Source organism: Corvus moneduloides, chromosome 16, assembly GCF_009650955.1.
Source record: "Corvus moneduloides isolate bCorMon1 chromosome 16, bCorMon1.pri, whole genome shotgun sequence".
Lineage (NCBI taxonomy): Eukaryota > Metazoa > Chordata > Aves > Passeriformes > Corvidae > Corvus > Corvus moneduloides.
This window is the reverse complement of record NC_045491.1, coordinates 8,769,071-8,788,679: the sequence shown is the minus strand read 5'-3', so window position 1 is coordinate 8,788,679 and position 19,609 is coordinate 8,769,071. Positions and strand designations below refer to the sequence as shown.

Genomic DNA, 19,609 nt, shown 5'->3' with positions numbered 1-19,609 from the left:
AACAAGCAGCAAACAGGAATGGGAATGCTGGTCCGGGATCCATTATCCCTGAGCCAGAGGTTGGAAAGCAAGAGAAATTCATGAAATTGGGGAGGGGGAGGCCAGCACTGCTGGCTGCCGTGCCCAGTCCATGGAGGGTGCCCGAGGGGTGTCACCTGTCACTGTCACCCATCCAGGGGGGTGGATCCCATCCTGAGCTGGATCCACTGGAGAAGGAGCAACTTGGAAGGAAAATCCACTGAAACCATGAGGGAGCCCCGTGCAAATGCACCCTTGAACCCACGGGAGAAGGGGAGGGAGAATTCTCCTCTCACGGCCCTGGATCACCGGGACGGGGATCAGACACTCGGACACGACACCAGATTCTCCCTAAAACACAAATAAATCCCACAACGCCCAGGACTCACCTCACTCCTCACCTGTCACCCCATTCCTGTGGGAGCTGCCTTGTCCCTGGTGAGCCACAGCAGGGCAGGCACTGAGGCTCCTTTTTTTCCCTTTTTAGCACTTCCAGGAAAAATAAAAACCCAGGGGAGCTCCCGCTGGTTATTCCAGAACTGTTCGCTTTAATCCCTTTCCAGGAACGCGCTCCTGGTGCTGCCCATTGAGTACATGTGGTCAAAAAGGTGGGAAAAACATGGAAAAGGGCATTCCTGTGCCTGCATCTGCAGCCCACACAGCCACAGAGATCCCTCCTGGTTTGTTTTCCCCTGTTTTTGTTTCAAACCCACATTCAGCTGCTTTTGGCAACACCAGCACCTCCCCCCAAACCAGTCATGGCTCTTTGCTTGCCTTTTGCCCAATTCCAGAGGTGACAATTCCTGATCGGAGCAGCCTGGCAAAAGAAATCAGTCACTGAGGTGAGAAAAAGCAGCTCACAAAGCAAGCGGGCAAACTGGCTGGGAATCCTCTGGAAAACAGCTGTGAACAAGGATATGGATAAAAAATAGAGAGGCAGGAGGTGTTTGCAAGGGAGCTGCCCCTTCTCCCTCTTCCCAGCTGGTCCCTCTTGTCCTGGCTGGCTTTTTCCCTCAGTCCCGCACGGGATAGGGCCAATTCCTGTCCTTGAAGAACTTCCTCAGGCCCTGCAGGTTGACAGGGGGGAAGTAGGGGCCGATCCTCTTCCGGATCCACCACTTCCCATCGCTGGCGTGCTTCCCCCCGGGCTGGCTGAACTTGTACTTGAAGTGTTCCCCCCGGATCCACCTGTGGGAGACAAAAACAGGAGCTCAGGCCTTGGCGTGACTCCTGGGAAGAGGCTTGGACCATGTTTTTATTCCCTTGGCATTGGAGTTTTTGAGCCTTTCTGAATGGAGAAATGAGCTCGAGGGGCTCAGGCTGGCTCCACATCCCAGTACTTCATCCTTTCATCCATCCATCCTTGCGATGCCCACAGCCAGCAGCAGTGACATTGGGAAAGCTTTGGGAAGCTCCCAGGCTCCTCTTGATGCCATTCAGGAATGCTGGCATCCAGATGTGCCTCGGGAATGATGCAGGAGCAGAGGGGCTTTAACACCCCTGCCCTGAGCACTCCTCACACCTTTCCACAGCTAAGTATGAAAGAATAATAATAAAAGCAGGAATAATAAGATTTTTTCCTTTCTGAGAGCCATACTGGAGTATTTCTGCCTGGATATTTTGGAGTAGGGAGTCTGACTCCCCCAGCACCCCCCGCCCCAGCCAGCGGCCGCTCCGCTAGCGCGACTCTGAGCGCATCTGTTTTCCGGCTGCTCCGGGAGCTGACAGCAAAGGAGGTTTGAAAGCAGTGCAGAAAGAAACATTCATCAGTGTCGGGAAACACTCTGGGAGCTGCCCATGCCGCTGGATCCGGGGGGTTTGTCCCCCTTGATGTAGGACATGCTGACAAGGGCCGGAGCGGCGCCCGCGCCGCCTTTGCCGGGAGCATCGCCGGCGTCGCCGGGCGAGTCCATAAAATACCCACAAAATAAAACTGTCAAAGTCGTGTCAGTGCTCATTTAAAGCTGCTCTGCTCCGCTAGGAAAATACAGACCCTGCTACTGAGCAGGGCACCGCAGCTGTGGGATCCCTGGAGCAGCCGGGAAGGCCCTTCCTGCTGCTGAAATAATTAGGGACGGCTCCGATGGATTTGCCATCAGCGCTCGGCTTTGGGGAGCAGGGCAGAGGGCAGGGCATGGGGAAAGCTGCACCCAGTTCAAGGGTTCTGCCAGCACAGCCCAACAGCTCCGTTTCAATCCTGCTGGTAGCCAGGAGAGCACGACAGGAATGATTCTCCTACAAAAACATGGGAAAACCCCAGGGAAGTTTGGAGTCTCCATCCTTGGAGGTGTCCAAGGAACACCTGGATGTGGCACTCGGTGCTCTGGGCTGTTGACCAGGTGGGGATCGGGCACAGATGGGACTTGATGGACTTGGAGGCCTTTTCCAGCCTCAATGATCCTGGATTCTGTGTTCATCACACTCATCACGTTTTCCAGGGCAGCTGTGGCTGCCCCATCCCTGGAAGTGTCCAAGGCCAGGTTGGATGGGGCTTGGAGCACCCTGGGACGGTGGAAGGTGTCCCTGCCCATGGCAGGGGGTGGAATGAGATGGGCTTTAAGGTCCCTTCCAACCCAAACCGTTCCATGATTCCATGATTTGATGACCTCCATGTTTCCCCTCTGAGGATGAAGGAAGATAAATGGGAAAAGGGGCCCTGAGTGGAATTTGGGGAGTGCAAACCTGCATCTCATGCCCACAAACACTGCCCTGCAGCTGCCACCTTCATTACAGCCAGGGCCATTCCTGCAGTCCCTCTTTCCCCTGTTTTCTGAGGCTGGGAAAAGCCAAACAAAGGCTGAAGTGTTTTTCCCACAGGGTTTCCTTTGCAGGAGCACAAAATTCCTGTTAATAACTGGAGTGTTACTGAACAGCCACGTCCCTGAGGTTCCAGGTAGCCACAGGTTCCTCTCCAGGATGGTTGGAGATTTCCAAACTGTGCTGCCTGGCTGCTTTCTGGAATTCCCAAAACATATCCACCTCCAAACCCGGATCCACCTCCCACAGATGCTTCAAAGGCTGATTTTATGGCAGTCCCTCTCCTGCTCCACACATCCCTCCACCTGCCACTCTGGTGCTTCAGGGTTTGTCCTTCACTAAGCGACTGCAGAGCATCTCCCAAGAGGGACCCATCTCCATATATTCCCAAATAAATGTGAGAAAGAGGGGAAAACCTGGAACCCAGGGGAATATTTTCTTGCCAGGCTCAGGATGTGAAAGCTGCAGCGTTTAATACCCACTGGAGCCCCTCATTTCAGGGCTCACAGAGTTTACAAGCTCTGCCAGTGTTTATAACCTGCCTGGGTGCCTCAATCCTGGAATTATGGGACTTCTCAGCTCTTCCAGTGCTGGTCCTGCTCCCTCTTCCTGGGATTCAGGGAGGGAAGGTGCTACAAACTGACACCCTCAAGTCCATCGCTCCAGGGCTCACAGGGTTTGGGCAGTTTTGGGGCTCCCCCAAAGATCTCCTGGCTGCTGGAAGGGATCCACAGGTCTTGGAGTCTCCCTGATGCTGGAAACTGAACCTGCAGGAGATTCCCCGATTCCTGCTCTGGAGAAACGGGAACAGCTTTGGGAAGGCCATGAAGGAGCTGCCTGACCTCACCAGGATGTCCCAGGTGGTGACAGCTACTCGGAGAAGGATCAGCAAGATTTGTGGGTCAGAGGAGACACGGAAAGGTTGGGAAGGATGATCCCAGCCACCAGCAGTTTCCCAGGATTTACTGAGCAAACACAAGCTGGCAGCTCCTCCTGGCTCCCTGGGAAGCAACTGGCACCAGCTCCCATTACAAAATGGTTTTAAACTGAAGGATTTAGATGGGATATTGGGAAGGAATTCCTCCCTGTGAGGGTGGGGAGGCCCTGGCACAGATTCCCAGAGAAGCTGTGGCTGCTCCATCCTGGAAGTGTCCACGGCCAGGTTGGACAGGTCCAGTGGAGGATATCCCTGCCCATGGCAAGGGTGGGACTGGATGGCATTCCAAGGACTCTTCCAGGAGGTGGAAAACCCTCTCTGCTGTGACAACAAGGAAAGGGGACAAAAGGGCCCTTTGGGCAACTTCTGATCCCACAGTGGTGCCAGGAGGGCAACAGCGCTGGTGGAGGAGGGAGAACTGAGCCACCCCAAGGACCCATCTGCCACCAACTTTGGGGCATCCCCACCGGACTGGGCAAGGCCCTGGACTCGGGGGGAGGCCAGAAAGGCTAAAAATAATCAGCATTATTTTTTAAATCAATATTTTCCCCTCAGCAGATGCCCGGGAGCAGCTGCCCCGTGGCGCTTTCGGGAGTCGCTCGTATATCAGCCCCTCCTGACATCTCCCAACTGGATGTGTTAAAAATTAGCAGCAATATTGGAGTTGTTGGGATGGAGGCCTAAATCTCCCAGACAGCTGTAATTAGTTCCAGAGGGTGCAGCTGTCTCCCTGCAACAGCTGAGGGGTTCCAGGGAAAAAGCCAGTGGTGGTTTCTGTTAGAATTAATGGCCTGACAAGGCAAGGAGGGGTGGGAGAGGGAAGAAAGAAAGAAAGCAAAACATGGGTGTCTTTTTGGGTTGGTGAAGGGGTTTTTTGGGGGGTGTTTAATCTCGAGGTTCCCTGCTCTGTTGTAAATCAGGTGGTGGGAAGTCCAAATTCATCAGAGTAACAGAGCCTCCACCATTGCTGTTCTTGTCCTGTTGGTGGGAGGGAGAATAAATTAATCCACCTTGGCCCAAATTTGGGGAATCAGAGCAGTTGTGGGGTTGTTTTTTAGTGCTGCTGATTCTGAGGCTCCTGCAAGGTCTGGCCCTGCAGAGCCAGAGCATCCCACGGGCAGCTGAGCCTCCAAACCCCCTTGGGAAGTGGCACAGTGGGGTTTTCCCTCTCTGGTTTTCCCTCTCTGGATGGGTGAGAAAGGGAGGGTCAAGAGGGTGGGACAAGGCCAAAGGAAGAGCAAACTGTGGGGGAAGAAAACCTGGCTCCAGATGGATCCAAGGCTGGAATTTACCCTGCCAAGGAAGAGAGATCCCATGGCCATGGGACATGTGGGGCTGTCCTGCTCCACAGCTACCAGAGGCGGCTGCAAACCAGAGTTCCCAGCCTGGGGGAAATCCTGACAGCTTGGGATGAGCTCTGCCTTCCCTGAAATGCTGAGGTTGTCTTCCCCCAAAGCAAATCCCTTAAACTTCCCTTCAGGACCATGGAATTTAATTAATTTTAATTTTAATTTTAAAATCTAATTCAATTAATTTAATTAATATTCTGGTAATATCTGAGAGATTCATTTCTACCTGCACCCCAGTGATGCCTGGATTTTCCAGGAATTCCCACTTCCTGCCTGCTCTCAGCTCTGCTCCCAACAGCTCCAGAGCCACCTTTATCCCTCTGGGGAGGGTCCAAATTGGCTTCTACGAAGTGCAAATATGACCAAGCTCTTCCCATGGCTTGGGCTGACCCCACAGATCCCATGGGATATGGGATCCCATGCCCACACCTTCTGCCAGGATCCACGGGACTCACACAGCCTGGAAATCCGGCCCAGGTATAAAGTCCAGTCACTTTAAAATGGGAAATAAAAGGGCAATCCAATAAAAAGGAATTCCAAATGCCACGTTCCCCTCGTGTTCCTGCAGCCAGGGAGCATCCAAAGGGAAGCACCAGCTCCCTCACCACCACCACCACCACTACAACTCCAGCTTTTCACATCCATGGTGGGGCTTTTCCAACAAAGTGCTACTTTAATTGGAATAAAAATCCTGAAGTGACCATGATTTAACATCAGAGACACCGAACAGACCCAAAAACCTGGGTTTTTTTCCCCCTCCCATGGGCAAAACCTGATTTTTGCTTTCTTTGATTGTTGCAGCCTTTTCCATGGTGTGTTCAACACTTCTTAATTTCTCAGCCCAAGCCCTCCCGTTCAGATTTATGAGGGCTGGGCTTTTAGGAACTATCCATTGCCCCAGAATATTTGGGAAATCCACATTCCCCAAACATCCCCGGCCTCGAAGTCCAAGCTTCCCACTCAGCCAGGCTGGGCCCTCAACAATGCCCTCATTTTTAATCAGTCACCTGTTTCTCATTTGAAGTTTATCACACTTGAAAAAATACTGTAATTTTTTGAGTTGTAAAGAACCCTCCAAACTTTGGTCTCCGAAATTTCATTTCGAAGGCATTAACTCATTCTGAAAGTCCCTTGGCTATTTAAGGTGTAGAGTTTCCATTAACAGAACAAACTCCGTGGAGGACGGAGCGCAAGGTTCTTATGGAAAACAGTCCCTTCCCCTAATTATTTAGTCTAGCAGGGAATGAAAATAATTAAGTCTCAAAATTCCCTTTAGAGTGGAGGGAGGGGGGAATAATAGTAGGAAAATTAGGGTGGTTTTTTTTTCCACCCGGCTACTGCAGGGAGCAGGGCTGTGGTGGGACTGAAGGGATCCCTAAGGTTGGCAGCAAACTTTCCCCTCAGCCTGGATTGCAGTCCAGGATCACAGAATCACAGGATCAGGGATGGTTTGGGATGGAAGGGAGGTTAAAAATCATCCAGTTCCACTCCCTGTCAAGGGCAGGGACACTTCCACCACATCACAGAGGGCAGAGTTATGGGATATTGGGAAAAAACTCCTCCCTGTGAGGGTGGGCAGGCTCTGGCACAGGGTGCCCAGAGAAGCTGGGGCTGCCCCTGGATCCCTGGAAGTGTCCAAGGCCAGGCTGGACAGGGCTTGGAGCACCCTGGGGTAGTGGAAGGTGTTGGGGTTGGAACTGGATGGGCTTTAAGATCCTTCCCACCCCAAACCATTCCAGGATTCTGTGATTTTTACCAGAGGAAACATTTTGGTAATAGTGGGCAGTTTTCCATGCCTCAGCTGGAGAAGGAGCCTCTCCTCAGGTTTGGGGGATGCACTGCCCTAAAGCTGGAAAACATCAGCAGGATCCAAGGGGAATTTCATTCCACACAGACCTGCATCCCTGTTTGCAGTGCATCCTCAGAGCCTCGAATGGAAAACATTAGCAAGAGCAGAACGTGACTTGAGTTGATCCAAAATGCCCCAAAAATGTTTTCTCAGCTAAAAATAACTCCATCAACAAAACAGACGCTTTTGGGACAAAATTCCTTTTGTATAAAACCTTGAAGTTTTCCTCTGTGCCTCTCCCTGGCTGATGTTGGCTTTGTCTCTTCCTTGAAAACACAAACAATTCCAAGACGAGTGTCCACAAACTCAGTAATTCCTGCAGGGCTGTTTTGTCTTTGAAATGCCCCAGGAGATCCACGGAAATGGTGGGGTTTGAGCTGAGCTCACAAGGACACCGTGGCAAAAGCCCTAAAGCTGAGGGGCAGGAAGCCACTGCAGAAGGGACCATTCCTGGCCAGGAGCAGCAACAGTGAGCCCTGCATGGAGCTGCCTGGGAATGGGCTCATCCAGAGGGTCCCTGTGGCCCCTCCGAGGGGGAATCAAGGTGCTGGCAGCACTCTGGTGTCCATCAAACCCACCCTCAATTCCACCATCAAATCCCAACTCCAACAGGGACCTCCTGTGCACATCCAGGATGGGAACAACGTGGAGCTTGCAGCTCCCTCAGGATAACTCCAGGCTTACCTTGGAGGGTCTCTGCCTGCAAAGGGGTTCGTGGCCAGCAGGGACAAGGTCTCCTCTTCCTGGGCCAGCAGCTTCCCAGCCAGGTGGATGATCCATTCGTTCTGCTCGTAGGTCTTGGGGAAGGAAGAAGAAAGGGAAATGTTAGGGACTGCTGGGTTTTTCCTGGGGTGTTACTGGGATTAAAGACTTTTGAGGAGAGATTTCAGCAGATTTGGGTGGAAAATGATGAAATTCCCAGTGTTTCAGAACACATCCAATGGGATCCTAGAAGTCCAGACAGAGGGCAGGGAGAGCTTCCCTGGGTTTGTCTCATCTCACTGCCAATTCTGCCCCCAAATATTTGATTTAAACCGTTTATTTAGCAGCAAACCCCACAGGGGAACCACAGCAGAACATTTTCTGTGGATAATCCAACCATCCTTTTTAATCCAGATTGCTTTCCCCTGGGAAAAGGGTTTGGGTTGGTTCCCTAGTGTTATCCAAAGGAAAACAGAAGAAAGTGGCTTCTCTGTTCCCAGTTCCTGTCTCCTCGTTATTTCCTGCTGTGTGATCCATCCTCTTTAAATTCCTTCCTCAAGGAGCCACTTCTGGAGCAGCTCTGGGCCCCCCAGCCCAGGCTGCAGTGGCAGAGTTTGACTCTGAATTTAGGCAGCCCTGAGGGAAGCAGGGAACTGGACTGGATGATCCTTCTGGATCCCTTCCAGCTTGAGATACTCCCTGCTCCTATGATTTCCCTCCCTGCAGGAATCCTGCTCTTCGCTCTTGTTAAGGCTCCCTAAAAACATTTCCCTATGGTGGCTTCCTGTGCCTTGGGCTTCCCTGAGATTTCTTCTTTTCCTGCTTTTTCCGCGAGTTCCTGAGTGGATTTTTGAGTGCAAGCAGCAGGGGACACTGTGGGAAAGGGAAACCCGGGAGCTGTACCTGCAGGGCTCTCACTAAAACCCAGCCCCGAGGCGAAGCTGCTCTGCAGAGCTCCCTCATGGCCCGGTTTGTTATTCCCGTCGCCAAGGGAAGCGGGAGAGAAACGCCATGGAAAACACCGAGCGCTGGTGGAAAGGCCCATGCAGGGCAGCTCCACCTCGCAGGGTTACTGACCCCAGCTCATCACGAGTTAGAGGAAAACCGCAGTTATTTCAGCCAACGAGTTCTGCAAAATGATGACTCTCCCCCCCTTGCCTGCTTCCGTCCTGCTCCTTCCATCTGCTCTCATCCATCAGCGATGGGTGCTGGAGACAGGGATGCTCCCCACCAGCCCCGTGCGGAGCCTGCCACCCCCTCCACCAACCCCCGGTGCCACCTCCTGACACAGAGGAGGAGGGGGTGGCTCTCATGAGGGACAGGGGACTGAGGCCACCGTGGTCCTGACACAACAATCTGGGAAAGGAGCACTGGAAGCAGGAGCTTGGCATCGTGTGGGATGTGCCACACGAACCTCACCCATCTCCCAGGGAGAGCTGGCACTGTCCCCATCCCTGGCTGTGTCCCCATGGGCGACTCATTCCAAGTTTCCGTGTCCCTCAACAGCTCCGGGATCTGGAGGTGCTCAGGCTGGGATTTGGGAAGGTGGGTGCCACCCTGGGAATCGCTGGCTGGGAGAGAGGATCCCCCAAAAGGTGCAACAGCAATTGCAGGGATCAAAGATCACAAGTGACACCTTCAGTGTCCCGAGTCTCTGCGGACATCCCAGTGCCCTGTACAACGTTAAACATCATCTCCAGGAGATCCCGGGAGATTTGAGGGCTCCTGTGTGAAAGCTGGGAAGCAACAGGAGAATGGAAACAGGAATCACCAGACTCCCCGAGCTGGAGCTTGACGGAAGCCCCCAAACCTTCAGAGCCTGACTGAGAACCGGGAGGCTCCGGGAAGGTGGGATCGGCTCCCCGGCTCCCGTGGTCTCCAAATTGTTAATTAGCAGCTCCATGCGCACCAGAGTTGGACTTCTGGTTTGTAAAGTGTTTTTCTTGTAAAATTTACAACATGTCTGGCCCCAGCGAAGTCTGCGGTGAGAAATTTCCAGCCGGTGCAGCCCCCACCCCCCTTCCCGCACGGAGCTTTGGATCTCGCTGGAGCCGGGAGCGGGAGCCGAGCTGCGCTAACGACCCTGCTTAACTCATTACTCTGCAAAGTGATACCGCGGCAAAGGGGGGCAAAAAAGAGTCCAGGAGATGTGGGCTGCACCCAGGGAAGCGTCACTCCAAGGGGTTCCTCTGTCCCTGGACCCAGAGGGATCCAGCTCTGAACTGGATCAGGACAGAGGGATCCGGCTGATGGCGCCAGCTCTGAGTGAGCAAAACAGGACAGGCAGAGCCTGAACCATCCAGTGGGTTAATTGTAACAGAAAAAAGAATCCAGGCTAGATGCACGCACTGCTGGCAGGTGGGCAGGCCTGTTTTGGGGTCATCTTTAGGGTTTGGATCTGCAACGAGCACGAGAAGCAGCCGGGACTGATCCTGCACAGCGATGGATCCCTGGGCTGCTCCATCTCCGTCAAGACACAGATCACGACTCCCGCGGCTGCTCCTGCCCTCCACTGGGGCCAGAGCTCCCCCCACGCCACACAGAGCCCGTGCTGCATCTGTACTGGGGTTACTGGGGAACCAGTGAGCACACAGCCACTGCAGGGAGCACAGTCACTGTCTGACCCTGCCCAGAGCACTCCTGGGGAGGTGCAGTCCCCCCGGGGGAGGAAAACACTTCCCTTTCTCACCTTTCTGAGTTTTCTTTCTGGTTTAGCACAGAAAGCAATTCAGGGACCTAAACACACAAAAACCCCATTGCCAACCCAAGTGCAAAACTCAAGAAAGGCTCAGGGGGAGCAGAGCTGAGGGGTCTCAAAGTTACACAGCCCTGAAGCTGAAGCCTTTCTGTGTTCGCGGACATTCCATGCAGATCCATGGAAGTGCGAGGGGCAGCTCTCCAGCCAGACCATCCTCAGCTGTCCCTACAGCTGGTACAAGCACCCAGAAGCCCCGAAAATCCCGTTTCAGGTACAACAGAGGGGACTAACGAAGAACTTCGGGCACTTGGTGCTGAGACCCCAGGAGCTTTGATTTGCTGATGGTTTTCAGCCTCGTGCAGTGCTCGGGCAGACACTTCCCCCCATCTTCCCACACCAGTCTCACCCCAAATGCCACTCTGGGAAGGGGTTTTGCTCCTCGTCCCAGCCACACCGAGGAGCTGAGCGTCACCACCCACCTCCCGAGCAGCGCTGCCCCGGGGCTTCCCTGCAGCTGTTGGCACTGCCTGACCTCTCCACTCCGACACTTTTCCAGGGAATAAACACGGTGTTCTCACCTTGAACACATTCGCTTGTGTCCAGGAGAATTTAATAACTGCACAGAATTGAAACCCAAAGCTCTGCTAAGGCAGGCCCCAGCGAGGAGCCGGAGCAAAGCAGCCACAGTAGCAACCAAACTGCCGATAACAGAGCCAAGGGAACGTTATCATCCCAAAAAAACCCACAGAACCCCCCCATCGCTACAGGGAACATGTTCCCAACTGAAATAATAGTAATAAGGAGGCTTTTCCTTTAGCTTTAATTGGTCATTTAATGAAAAAGGACTGGGGATTAGTGTGGTGTTTTATGGAATCTCGAGGCTGGCACGGGCGCAGGAGGAGGTCAGGACGAGATGCACATGTGGGAACAGCTGGAAACTTGGCACGGGAGCCCGGGGTTATTATTTCACGTGGTTGGGAGCCCTGAGTGGTTTCACATCGGAGTCAGTGGCTGCCAGAGGGGCAGGGCAGGTTCCATTTCCCGTGTTATGGTGTGAGGGGTGTTTTTTGTGTCACTGCTGACCTACTGTGGATGTAACACGGGAATTCCACCATGGAATTTCACCATCCTGGGCATCCTCACCCTGTATCCACGCTGCTGCTTGCACTGCTGGAGTTAAGCACCTTCAACTGTTGCTGTTTAGGGAACTTGAACTATCAGGAGAAACAATCCCTGTCCCACAGAAAGGAGGCCACAGTTTATGCCCCCCTTTGTTGTTTTATGTAATTGCAGCTCACCATCACTTGTTACCATCCTGCTCTCCAAGCAGCTTATCCAAGGAAGGTCCATTCTCATTATCTCCAATACCCACACAGAATCATGGAATGGTTTGGGTTGGAAGGGACCTTAAAGCTCATCCAGTTCCATGGGCAGGGACACCTTTCACCATCCCAGGTTGCTCCACGCCCTGTCCAACCTGGTCTTGGGCACTTCCAGGGATCCAGGGGCAGCCACAGCTCCTCTGGGAGCCTGTGCCAGGGCCTCTCTGCCCTCAGAGGGAGGAATTTCTTCCTAATTTCATCTCCTTTTTCTATTAGTTTCCCAAAAAGCCGTGTCTCCAGCCCAACGTTACTCACTAAAAGCCATCCCTCAGAAAATCCTTGGGAAAGCAGCTGCTCCCTGAAGGAGGCAGGAATGAAAGGCTGCATGAGAGAGCAGAGCAAGACTTCAGGAGCCAGCTCCTCGATCCCACCTATCCAGGGAAAGGGCGCACCTGGCACAGCTCCCATATCACCTCTGGCTCGGGGAAGAAAAGTCCCTTTGTTCCAGAGGGGGGGGCACACAGTGGCCACTGTGGGCAGGAATCATTCCCTGCATGGGCAAGGTCTCACTCTGTATTTATCCAGCCCATGGCACGATAGGATATCGGGCTGGTTTGGGATTCTGGGCACTTCCCTGGCACTGTTCCTGCTGGAGGTGAGGCTGCCTGTGAGCCAGCCTGTGGAATTCTTCACAATCACAGGGAGACAATAATCCCGGTGAAAAGGAGGAAAGCAAAGCCTTCCCTGCTGCACACGGACCAGAATGCTGCAATGGAAAATGGAAGTGAGCTGAGGCCTGTGTTTGGAGAAGGGGGAAGAAAGGAAATGGAAAAGGCTGAGCTGGGTACAGGGAGCACGAGGCTGAGGTTTGATTATGACACTCACACCTCCTCCTCCTCCGGGGAGCTTTTCCCTCCAAGCACCTTCTGGCTGCAAGGCTGAGATAACAGGAGGCTTGAATCAAATTTTACAAAAATACAAACCTGCCTTCTCTGTAAACGGGGTTACTTCTCCTCAGCTCTTCCAGTTCATGCATAACCTGAAGTTTCCCTCACTCTCTGTTACCACCCAGAGCAGGACCTCACAGCACCAACCCTGGAGGCTCTCTCTGCTCTTAGGAAAGCAGCTGAAGGTTATTTATAAATAACCTCATCTCTGGAAAACGCACATTGCATCTCAGAGCATCCCAACGCTGCTCCACAGTGGTTTTACATCCAGAGACTTTTGGAGCAGCTTCAAGGAACAATCCAACACACACTGGGCTTTAAAACCAATCTGAGTGCAGCAATATTTTGTTATTTTGGAGCAGGTATTATTTGATAAGCACCAAGAGGGTGCCTTTGTGTTTCCATGATGTCCTCAAACAGAATAAATACCCTTCATGCCACAATAAGGAAGGGAAAAGCCTTTCCCTTTGATTTTTCCTTTTCCACTGGTGGACAACAAACCTTTGGGGCAATAAATATCCAACTTCAGTAGAATCCAAGACATCCCAGCACCAGCAGAACTGACCAACTCGAAGCCCCAGAAGTATGAGCAGTATTTTGTTTGCTGGTTGTTATTGACCAGCGGTGCTGAATGCAGAAATTGTAATGGATTTTGTGCCAGCCCAGCTCAGTGTTGGGCTTTTCCTGAAATTCCAGCATTAACCAGAAGTCAAATAATTACAGGAGGGTTGGCATCAGTAGCTGGAGCACAGATAAACCTTTAACAGTTTGTCACCAGCTCCTGTAAAACCAGGATGTTTCTGCACTAACGCATGGAAGTGTCAAGGGGGGGAAAGTTATTCCTAATGCTTAACCTCGCTTTTGTGGGATTAAATCATATTCTGCCATTTCAGCCATTATTTCCTCCCTTCTCAAAGGGTGGGGAGGCCCTGGCACAGGGTGCCCAGAGAAGCTGGGGCTGCCCCTGGATCCCTGGAAGTATCCAAGGCCAGGTTGGAGGCAACTTCCCAGTGAATCCTGCAGCCAATCCAAGGTGGAAAATTCGGCAGCAATCCCGGAGCGCAGGAAGGCGTCATTTGTCAGGTGCTGATGAGGTGCAAAGAGGAGCCTGTCAGGAGCAGCACAAAGGGATGGGAAATATCCTTCCCACAAGCCCGGGGCTTTTCCACAGCCTGTCAGAGCTGGGAATGTCAACTCTGTACCTGGCCACTGCCAGGGAAGTGCAAACGCAGCCCTGGGAGAGCGGGGCCAGAGAAACAACCCAGAGCTTCTGAAAACAACTGAAATCTAACCCAGAGGCTGAACTCACTCGGTTTTATGGACTCTGCAAACTCCCACACGGGTTTTGCACAACGCCTCTGGCTTCACAAGCTCCTCCTGGGCTTTCAGCTCCTGCTTCTCATCCTTTCTGCAGCTCTGGGGGACACAAAGTCTAAACAACACCCAGGGACTTCTCCGGCTGTGCAGGAGCTGCCCAGGGAGGGCAGCTGGCAGCAGATCTGCAGCTCTCAGGGCTCCAACCGACCAGAGGCCATTCCAAACGGGATTTACTTCCATGCTTAAGCAGGTATTTACATGCCTGAGCATCCAGGGCTCGCTGCCGTGCCCAGGCAACTCGCCTTCCCACTGTTTTCCACGAGTCATCCCCACTTCCCACTTTCCAGAGGGTTTTTTTCCTCCTTTTGTTAACAGCTCTTCTAAGCAGGATCTGAAATTGCTCCACGGAGATTTCTGTGTGTGCTGGGGGAGCCATGGAAAGTCCCAGTGGCAGGAGGGATGTGGGAATGCTGCAGTGGGATGGCTGGGAAGGAGCACCAGACCCATTCCAGAGGGTGCTGCTGCAGTAGTGGGAGGTGACAGATGGGATCCAGGGTGACAGATCCACTCCGTGGGAGGGATGCACCTCCCCCTGCCTGTGCACAGAGACCCCCAACAATAATTACTGCTAATTAGCTGCTGTGGACACACCTCAAGAGACCAACACTCCAACAGGTGAACGGGAACACTTGGGGGAAGCTTTCAGTGAATGAAACACTAAAAATAATGAATTAAACACTACAAATAATGAAATAAACACCAATAATAACGAATTTAACAAGATGCAAAGAGGCTGAGTTATTTCCTCTTCCTCCTCACGGGTACACCAGCACCTGGCTCCAGCATCCCTCAGCAGGGCCCACACTCTGCTCCGCACAGCAGGGCCTGTGTCCCATCCTCTTCAGCTTTAAAACTCAAATCCCTTTTATTTTAAACCTTCAGGACATTTCTGCCCTGGGCAGAGCCTTCTTCTCACCTCAGAAACAACTTCTGCCTGGGAGAGCTGATTTCTCTGCACCCAGAGCCCTCCCAAAACAGCCTGACTTCAACCACCAGCTCCATCCACCCCCTGCACCATTCCCCAGTTCCGGGCACTGCTCCTGGCTGGAGTTTGGACCTTGGCTGTGGTTTTCCTGAGGGATAAGCAGACCTAATGCAGATTAAATGAAATTCCAGCACACACAAACTAGTGGGGTAAATATCCAACCATGGCCTGATGTCATGGCCCAGGAATCCCAAAGGCGCTGAAATGAAAATGCCACAGGGAAAGCAAACACAGGAGTTTGGGGCAGAGGGAAGAAGATATTCCAGGGGAGGATACAGGGACAAAGAGAAAAGCCTGGGATACTCTGACATGGGTTTGCCTCACACCACTGCTGTCAGTCAGTTTTGTAAAACCCAGCCCACATCATGTGGGTAAGATTTGCAGAATAAGCTAAGTAAGAATTAACATTTCATGGTTCCCCCCCCTTATTTAATTTCTGGCTGTCACCTGTTTGCTGGTACCACGTGGGGAATACATGTGGAGGGACCAATGTCCATGTGTGGGCAGGTAGGGAACGAGAGCTGCTGTCCCCAGGGGTGTCCCTGACAGCGATTCTTGGTATTGCTAAGAAACCCTTAAAAAACCTCACATCAAATTGCCAAAAGTTTCATTACAGTAGCACAATCCTTTAGGAACACAACCTTTGTTCTTGCTTTTTTTTTTAACATAATGAACTTAGCCACGGCTTCCAACGTTCCCCCCTGATCCCAACACGTAGTAAATCCATATAATTTGTTTTTCCTGGTCAAGGAAGGCCCAAGCTTTCAAAGGCACCTACCTGGAAGGCAGCAAACCACATGAGCCAGTCGAGGCGATAGTGGTAGGGGGAGATGAGGCACGGCCTCCTCCTCAAGTCCCCCGGCTTGCACTTGAACTCAAACTCCTCCCAGACTGCAGTGGGATCATTGGGATCCAGGCTGGCTGTTCCCTGAAGGATGACTTCTGTCCTCTCCTTGGTGATGCTGTGGGATACAACGGGATGTTATTATTTGTCTCAAGTCATGGAAAATCATAAAATCCCAGACTGGTTTGGGTGGGAAGGGACCTTAAAGCTCATCCAGTTCCAAAGCCAACACCTTCCACTATCCCAGGTTGCTCCAAGCCCCATCCAGCCTGGCCTTGGACACTTCCAGGGATCCAGGGGCAGCCACAGCTTCTCTGGGAATCTGTGCCAGAGCATCACCTCCCTCACGGAGAAGGATGTCTCACCAATATCTCAACTAAAAGCTCGGGTTCATGAGAGTCCACGTGGAACACGAGTCACTGGCCCAGCTGGAGGTACAGTTGGATCCTGAGATCCAGAGAACCTCTGGATCCTGGGACTTTCCTCTCTCCAGCAGCACAGCCAAATTCCATGCCTTTCCTTCTACCACCTGCAGCTACTCCAGCCCGAGGGAGGGCTGATCCATAAAGATGATTCCTACGGAATGGTGGGTCTGTGGTTCTGGAACAGAGGCAGGTCATGACTAATCCCATGTGGCTCAGCTGCGCTCCCAGCACAGAGCAGTGGGAACAGCAAACTCCAGACCATGGAAACACCACCCTGGAGTCCTGGGTGACCTGCCAGAGACACCCACCTGCTCCAAGGAGCTGCCTTCCATGAGGAACACGGAGCTACAGAAACCTGCCTGGCAAATTTCTCCAGCTGCCAACACCCTTTTGATTTTTTTTCTACTTTGATTTTGCCTCCTCCAACCCAAGAAACTGAAAGTTTGGGAACACACCACCTCCACCTTCTGCCCCGATGGCTTCCAGGGAGAGATGCTCCCAACCCAAGGAATGCTGACTATCTCCTCTTATAATTGTTCCCTCCATTTAGGAGATCTCTGGATTCTCCAGCCAAGTTCCATATTATCCCCTGGGCTGAGTTATGAGCCATGGCTGGCTGCCCAAGGCTTAGGAGCACTCCGTAAATCAGGGACACCAAATTACCAATAAAAGCATGGTCCTACTGTGTGATTCAAAACCTGTCAGGTTTCACATCATTGGAGATTCATTATAAGCTGCAATCCTCTTTTTATTGGTTTACATAGGCTGGAATTACAAACATCTTACAGCAGCATTGCAGCACATGCTCTGTAGGGTCTGGTAACTGTTGAAACAGAAACCAAAGACCGAAGAAGAAAAAGAACAACAACCCAAAGAAAACAATCTCCTGGAGCTTCACCACTCCAGCCTTCAAAGAGCTTCTGGGGTTATTTCTCTCTCTCAAAAAAAAAGAGGAAATGTTGGCATTTTCCACAAGTAGTGTTGATGGTTTTAATGGTTTTTTTCTCATTTTTTTCTGTCCACAGAAATGTCTGTGATTTGAAAAACTGAGGAAAAGATGATATTCATTTGATGAGTCCTCAGCATCTCCAGTGCTTGTGGTGGGACTTGTTCCTCCTCTTCACCACCCGCCCCGCTGGGCCTTTGACAGCCAAACTGCTTCACCTTCTGCAAAATGTATTTATTTACTGCTGGCTTCTCCTCTGGGGCCTCATCCAGAGCCCATCCCAGAGCTCTGGAGAACATCCCATGGTCACCCTGAGCAGGTGGTGGCAAAGCCTCCAGAGAAGCCCGGCCTTGTTGTTGTCCCTGGAACAACCTGAGGATGCAGCTCTGCTTTTCATCATTTTCCCAGCTGGAAGAGGCTGGGATGGACAGCACATGAGAGGGGTTATGCTGAGCCCAGCCATGGCTCACCTAAGCTTTAGTCCCCCAGAAAACCAGATTTGGATCCTTAAAACCCAGCCCAAACCAGTGTGTTTCCAAACACAGCTGGAGATGCTTCCCTTGTCCATCCCACCTTGCAGCCTTGAGCCGCTGATGGCCCTGTCCTCTCAAATCTTCTCTTTTGAGGCCATTCCTACTTTGGTCTCCATGCCTGGAGCAATGAATTCCCCAAGACGGAAAAAGCACTTCCTTTTGTTGGCCTAAAATCTGTTACCAAGAGCTGCTGTGGATGTTTCCAGGAGGGAGAGCAAAGGAGTGCAGGGGAAGAGAAGCTCAGCAGAAATAAAGAGGGCTGGGGAGGGTGAAGTCTATCCACTGGATGAACTCTCCTATGGATATTTTCATCCTGCTCTTACATTTGCTGTGTTGATGGAATGAGGTGACTCATAAACAGCTCAGAGAAAATAAATTCAGTGGGAAAGAAACCTGCTCCTTTTCTCCATCTCTCTCATGAACAGATACTCCAAGCCTAGAACAGACAGAATGACAGAATGAGCTAACTGAGAAAGAAAAGAGGTCAAAGAAAAATGTCAAAGAAAATAAATTCAGTGGGAAAGAAACCTGCTCCTTTTCTCCATCTCCTTCCTATTCCAGGTCTACTGGAAGGATTTCTGTTTAGGTTTAAGGCACACAGAATGTCTGGCTCTGGAATACCCTGGGCAGAGGTCTGGGATGTGCCATTAAAGCCTCTGTACCTCCCAAAGGCTCCGTAGGTGTTGACGATTCTGAGGGGGTTGAACGAGGTGTTCATGACCTGTCTGGAGTTGAGCAGGTTCAGCACCACCGGGATGCTGAGGTAGATGATCAGGAGGCCCAAGGAGATGTTCAGCACTCTGCGGACACAGGAGCCTTCGGGGGACACAAAACCAGACCAGAGGGAGGTGATTTCACTGCTCTGCTCCCATTCCCATTCCCATTCCCATTCCCATTCCCAGGGCCCCCCATGCCGGCCCCACCACTCACAAAACCCCGCTGTAATCACCCCGACCTTGCCACGGGCTGCTATCGCTGCTGGGATCTGCCTTTCTCTAAATAGTCTGAGCAAGGGCTAAAAGGAAAAAATGTCTAAAATGTGACATTAATCATGGCTTTAATACAGGGGAAAAACCACAGCTGGCACTTGCACCTTGCTCAGGATCAGCCTCCTGCTCTGGGAGCTGGGCCTGGAGTCCTGGGGCCACTCCTGCCTCCTCCTGCTGCCCCACGCTCTCCCCATCCTGAGGGCTTTTCCTTCTGCAAAATGCCTGTTCCCCACCATTCCTGGAGGAGATGTGTGTTGCTCTGCCAGTGCTCTGGGATGGGGTTTGCAGGAGCAGCACGGGGCTGGGCTGGATCCCAGGCTGGGCAGACACCGCCACGATCAGACAAATAAGCAGAGGTGACCCCCGAGGGGCTGCTTCCCTCACGGCCCTTTTCAATTTATTTAACATTAACAGCCAAAGGATCAGATTCAAAGCAATTGCGTGGAGCTTTCCCCTTATCTCTGCAGGAGAGGGATGTTTATTTGAACCTCTCTCAGAAGCTATTAATAATTGTTTAGTCTGAGAACATTTCTGGAGAATCATTTGAATCGGGCCTTCCCTCGCCCCCTGTGCTGCTGTGTATGAGGTTTTGGGGCATTTTTGGGGGTTTTTTTTAGATGGGCTGAACTTCTTCCCCTGTAATTCAAGGGCAGGCACAGGCACAGAGCCCCCACTTGGCTCCTCAGCAGTCCATGGCCATGCAGGGACTGCTCATCCTTCAGCAGGGGTGATTCTCATCCTGTCTCCAGGCCCTTGGGGTCACAGCTGCTCAATCTGAGAGAAAAAGGAGTTAATTCAGGGAAAAAAATAACCTAGATGGCAAAGATGGAGCAAAACTTGGGGACAGGAGTCAGTGGGATCTGGATGGGAAGTGGAGGCCTCAGTAGGAGTCAAACACACACTTCAAGGATGTGGCCTCACAAAATCAGGT

At 52.1% G+C, this 19,609-nt stretch overlaps 1 protein-coding gene across 3 annotated transcripts in view; it reads right to left on the bottom strand.

Moving 5' to 3' along the window:
* Positions 1 to 543: 543 nt before the first annotated feature.
* LMF1 (lipase maturation factor 1) overlaps positions 544 to 19,609 on the bottom strand; it is a 151,157-nt gene continuing 132,091 nt past the window's right edge. For all 3 annotated transcript variants that reach the window (XM_032125490.1, XM_032125488.1, XM_032125489.1), the window contains 4 exons: positions 18,352 to 18,505; positions 15,720 to 15,903; positions 7,595 to 7,707; positions 544 to 1,206 (listed from right to left, as the gene is read on the bottom strand). In XM_032125490.1, coding sequence (XP_031981381.1) covers positions 1,032 to 1,206; positions 7,595 to 7,707; positions 15,720 to 15,903; positions 18,352 to 18,505 — 626 coding nt within the window. In that variant the 3' untranslated portion in view covers positions 544 to 1,031. The remainder of the gene's footprint in view (positions 1,207 to 7,594; positions 7,708 to 15,719; positions 15,904 to 18,351; positions 18,506 to 19,609) is intronic.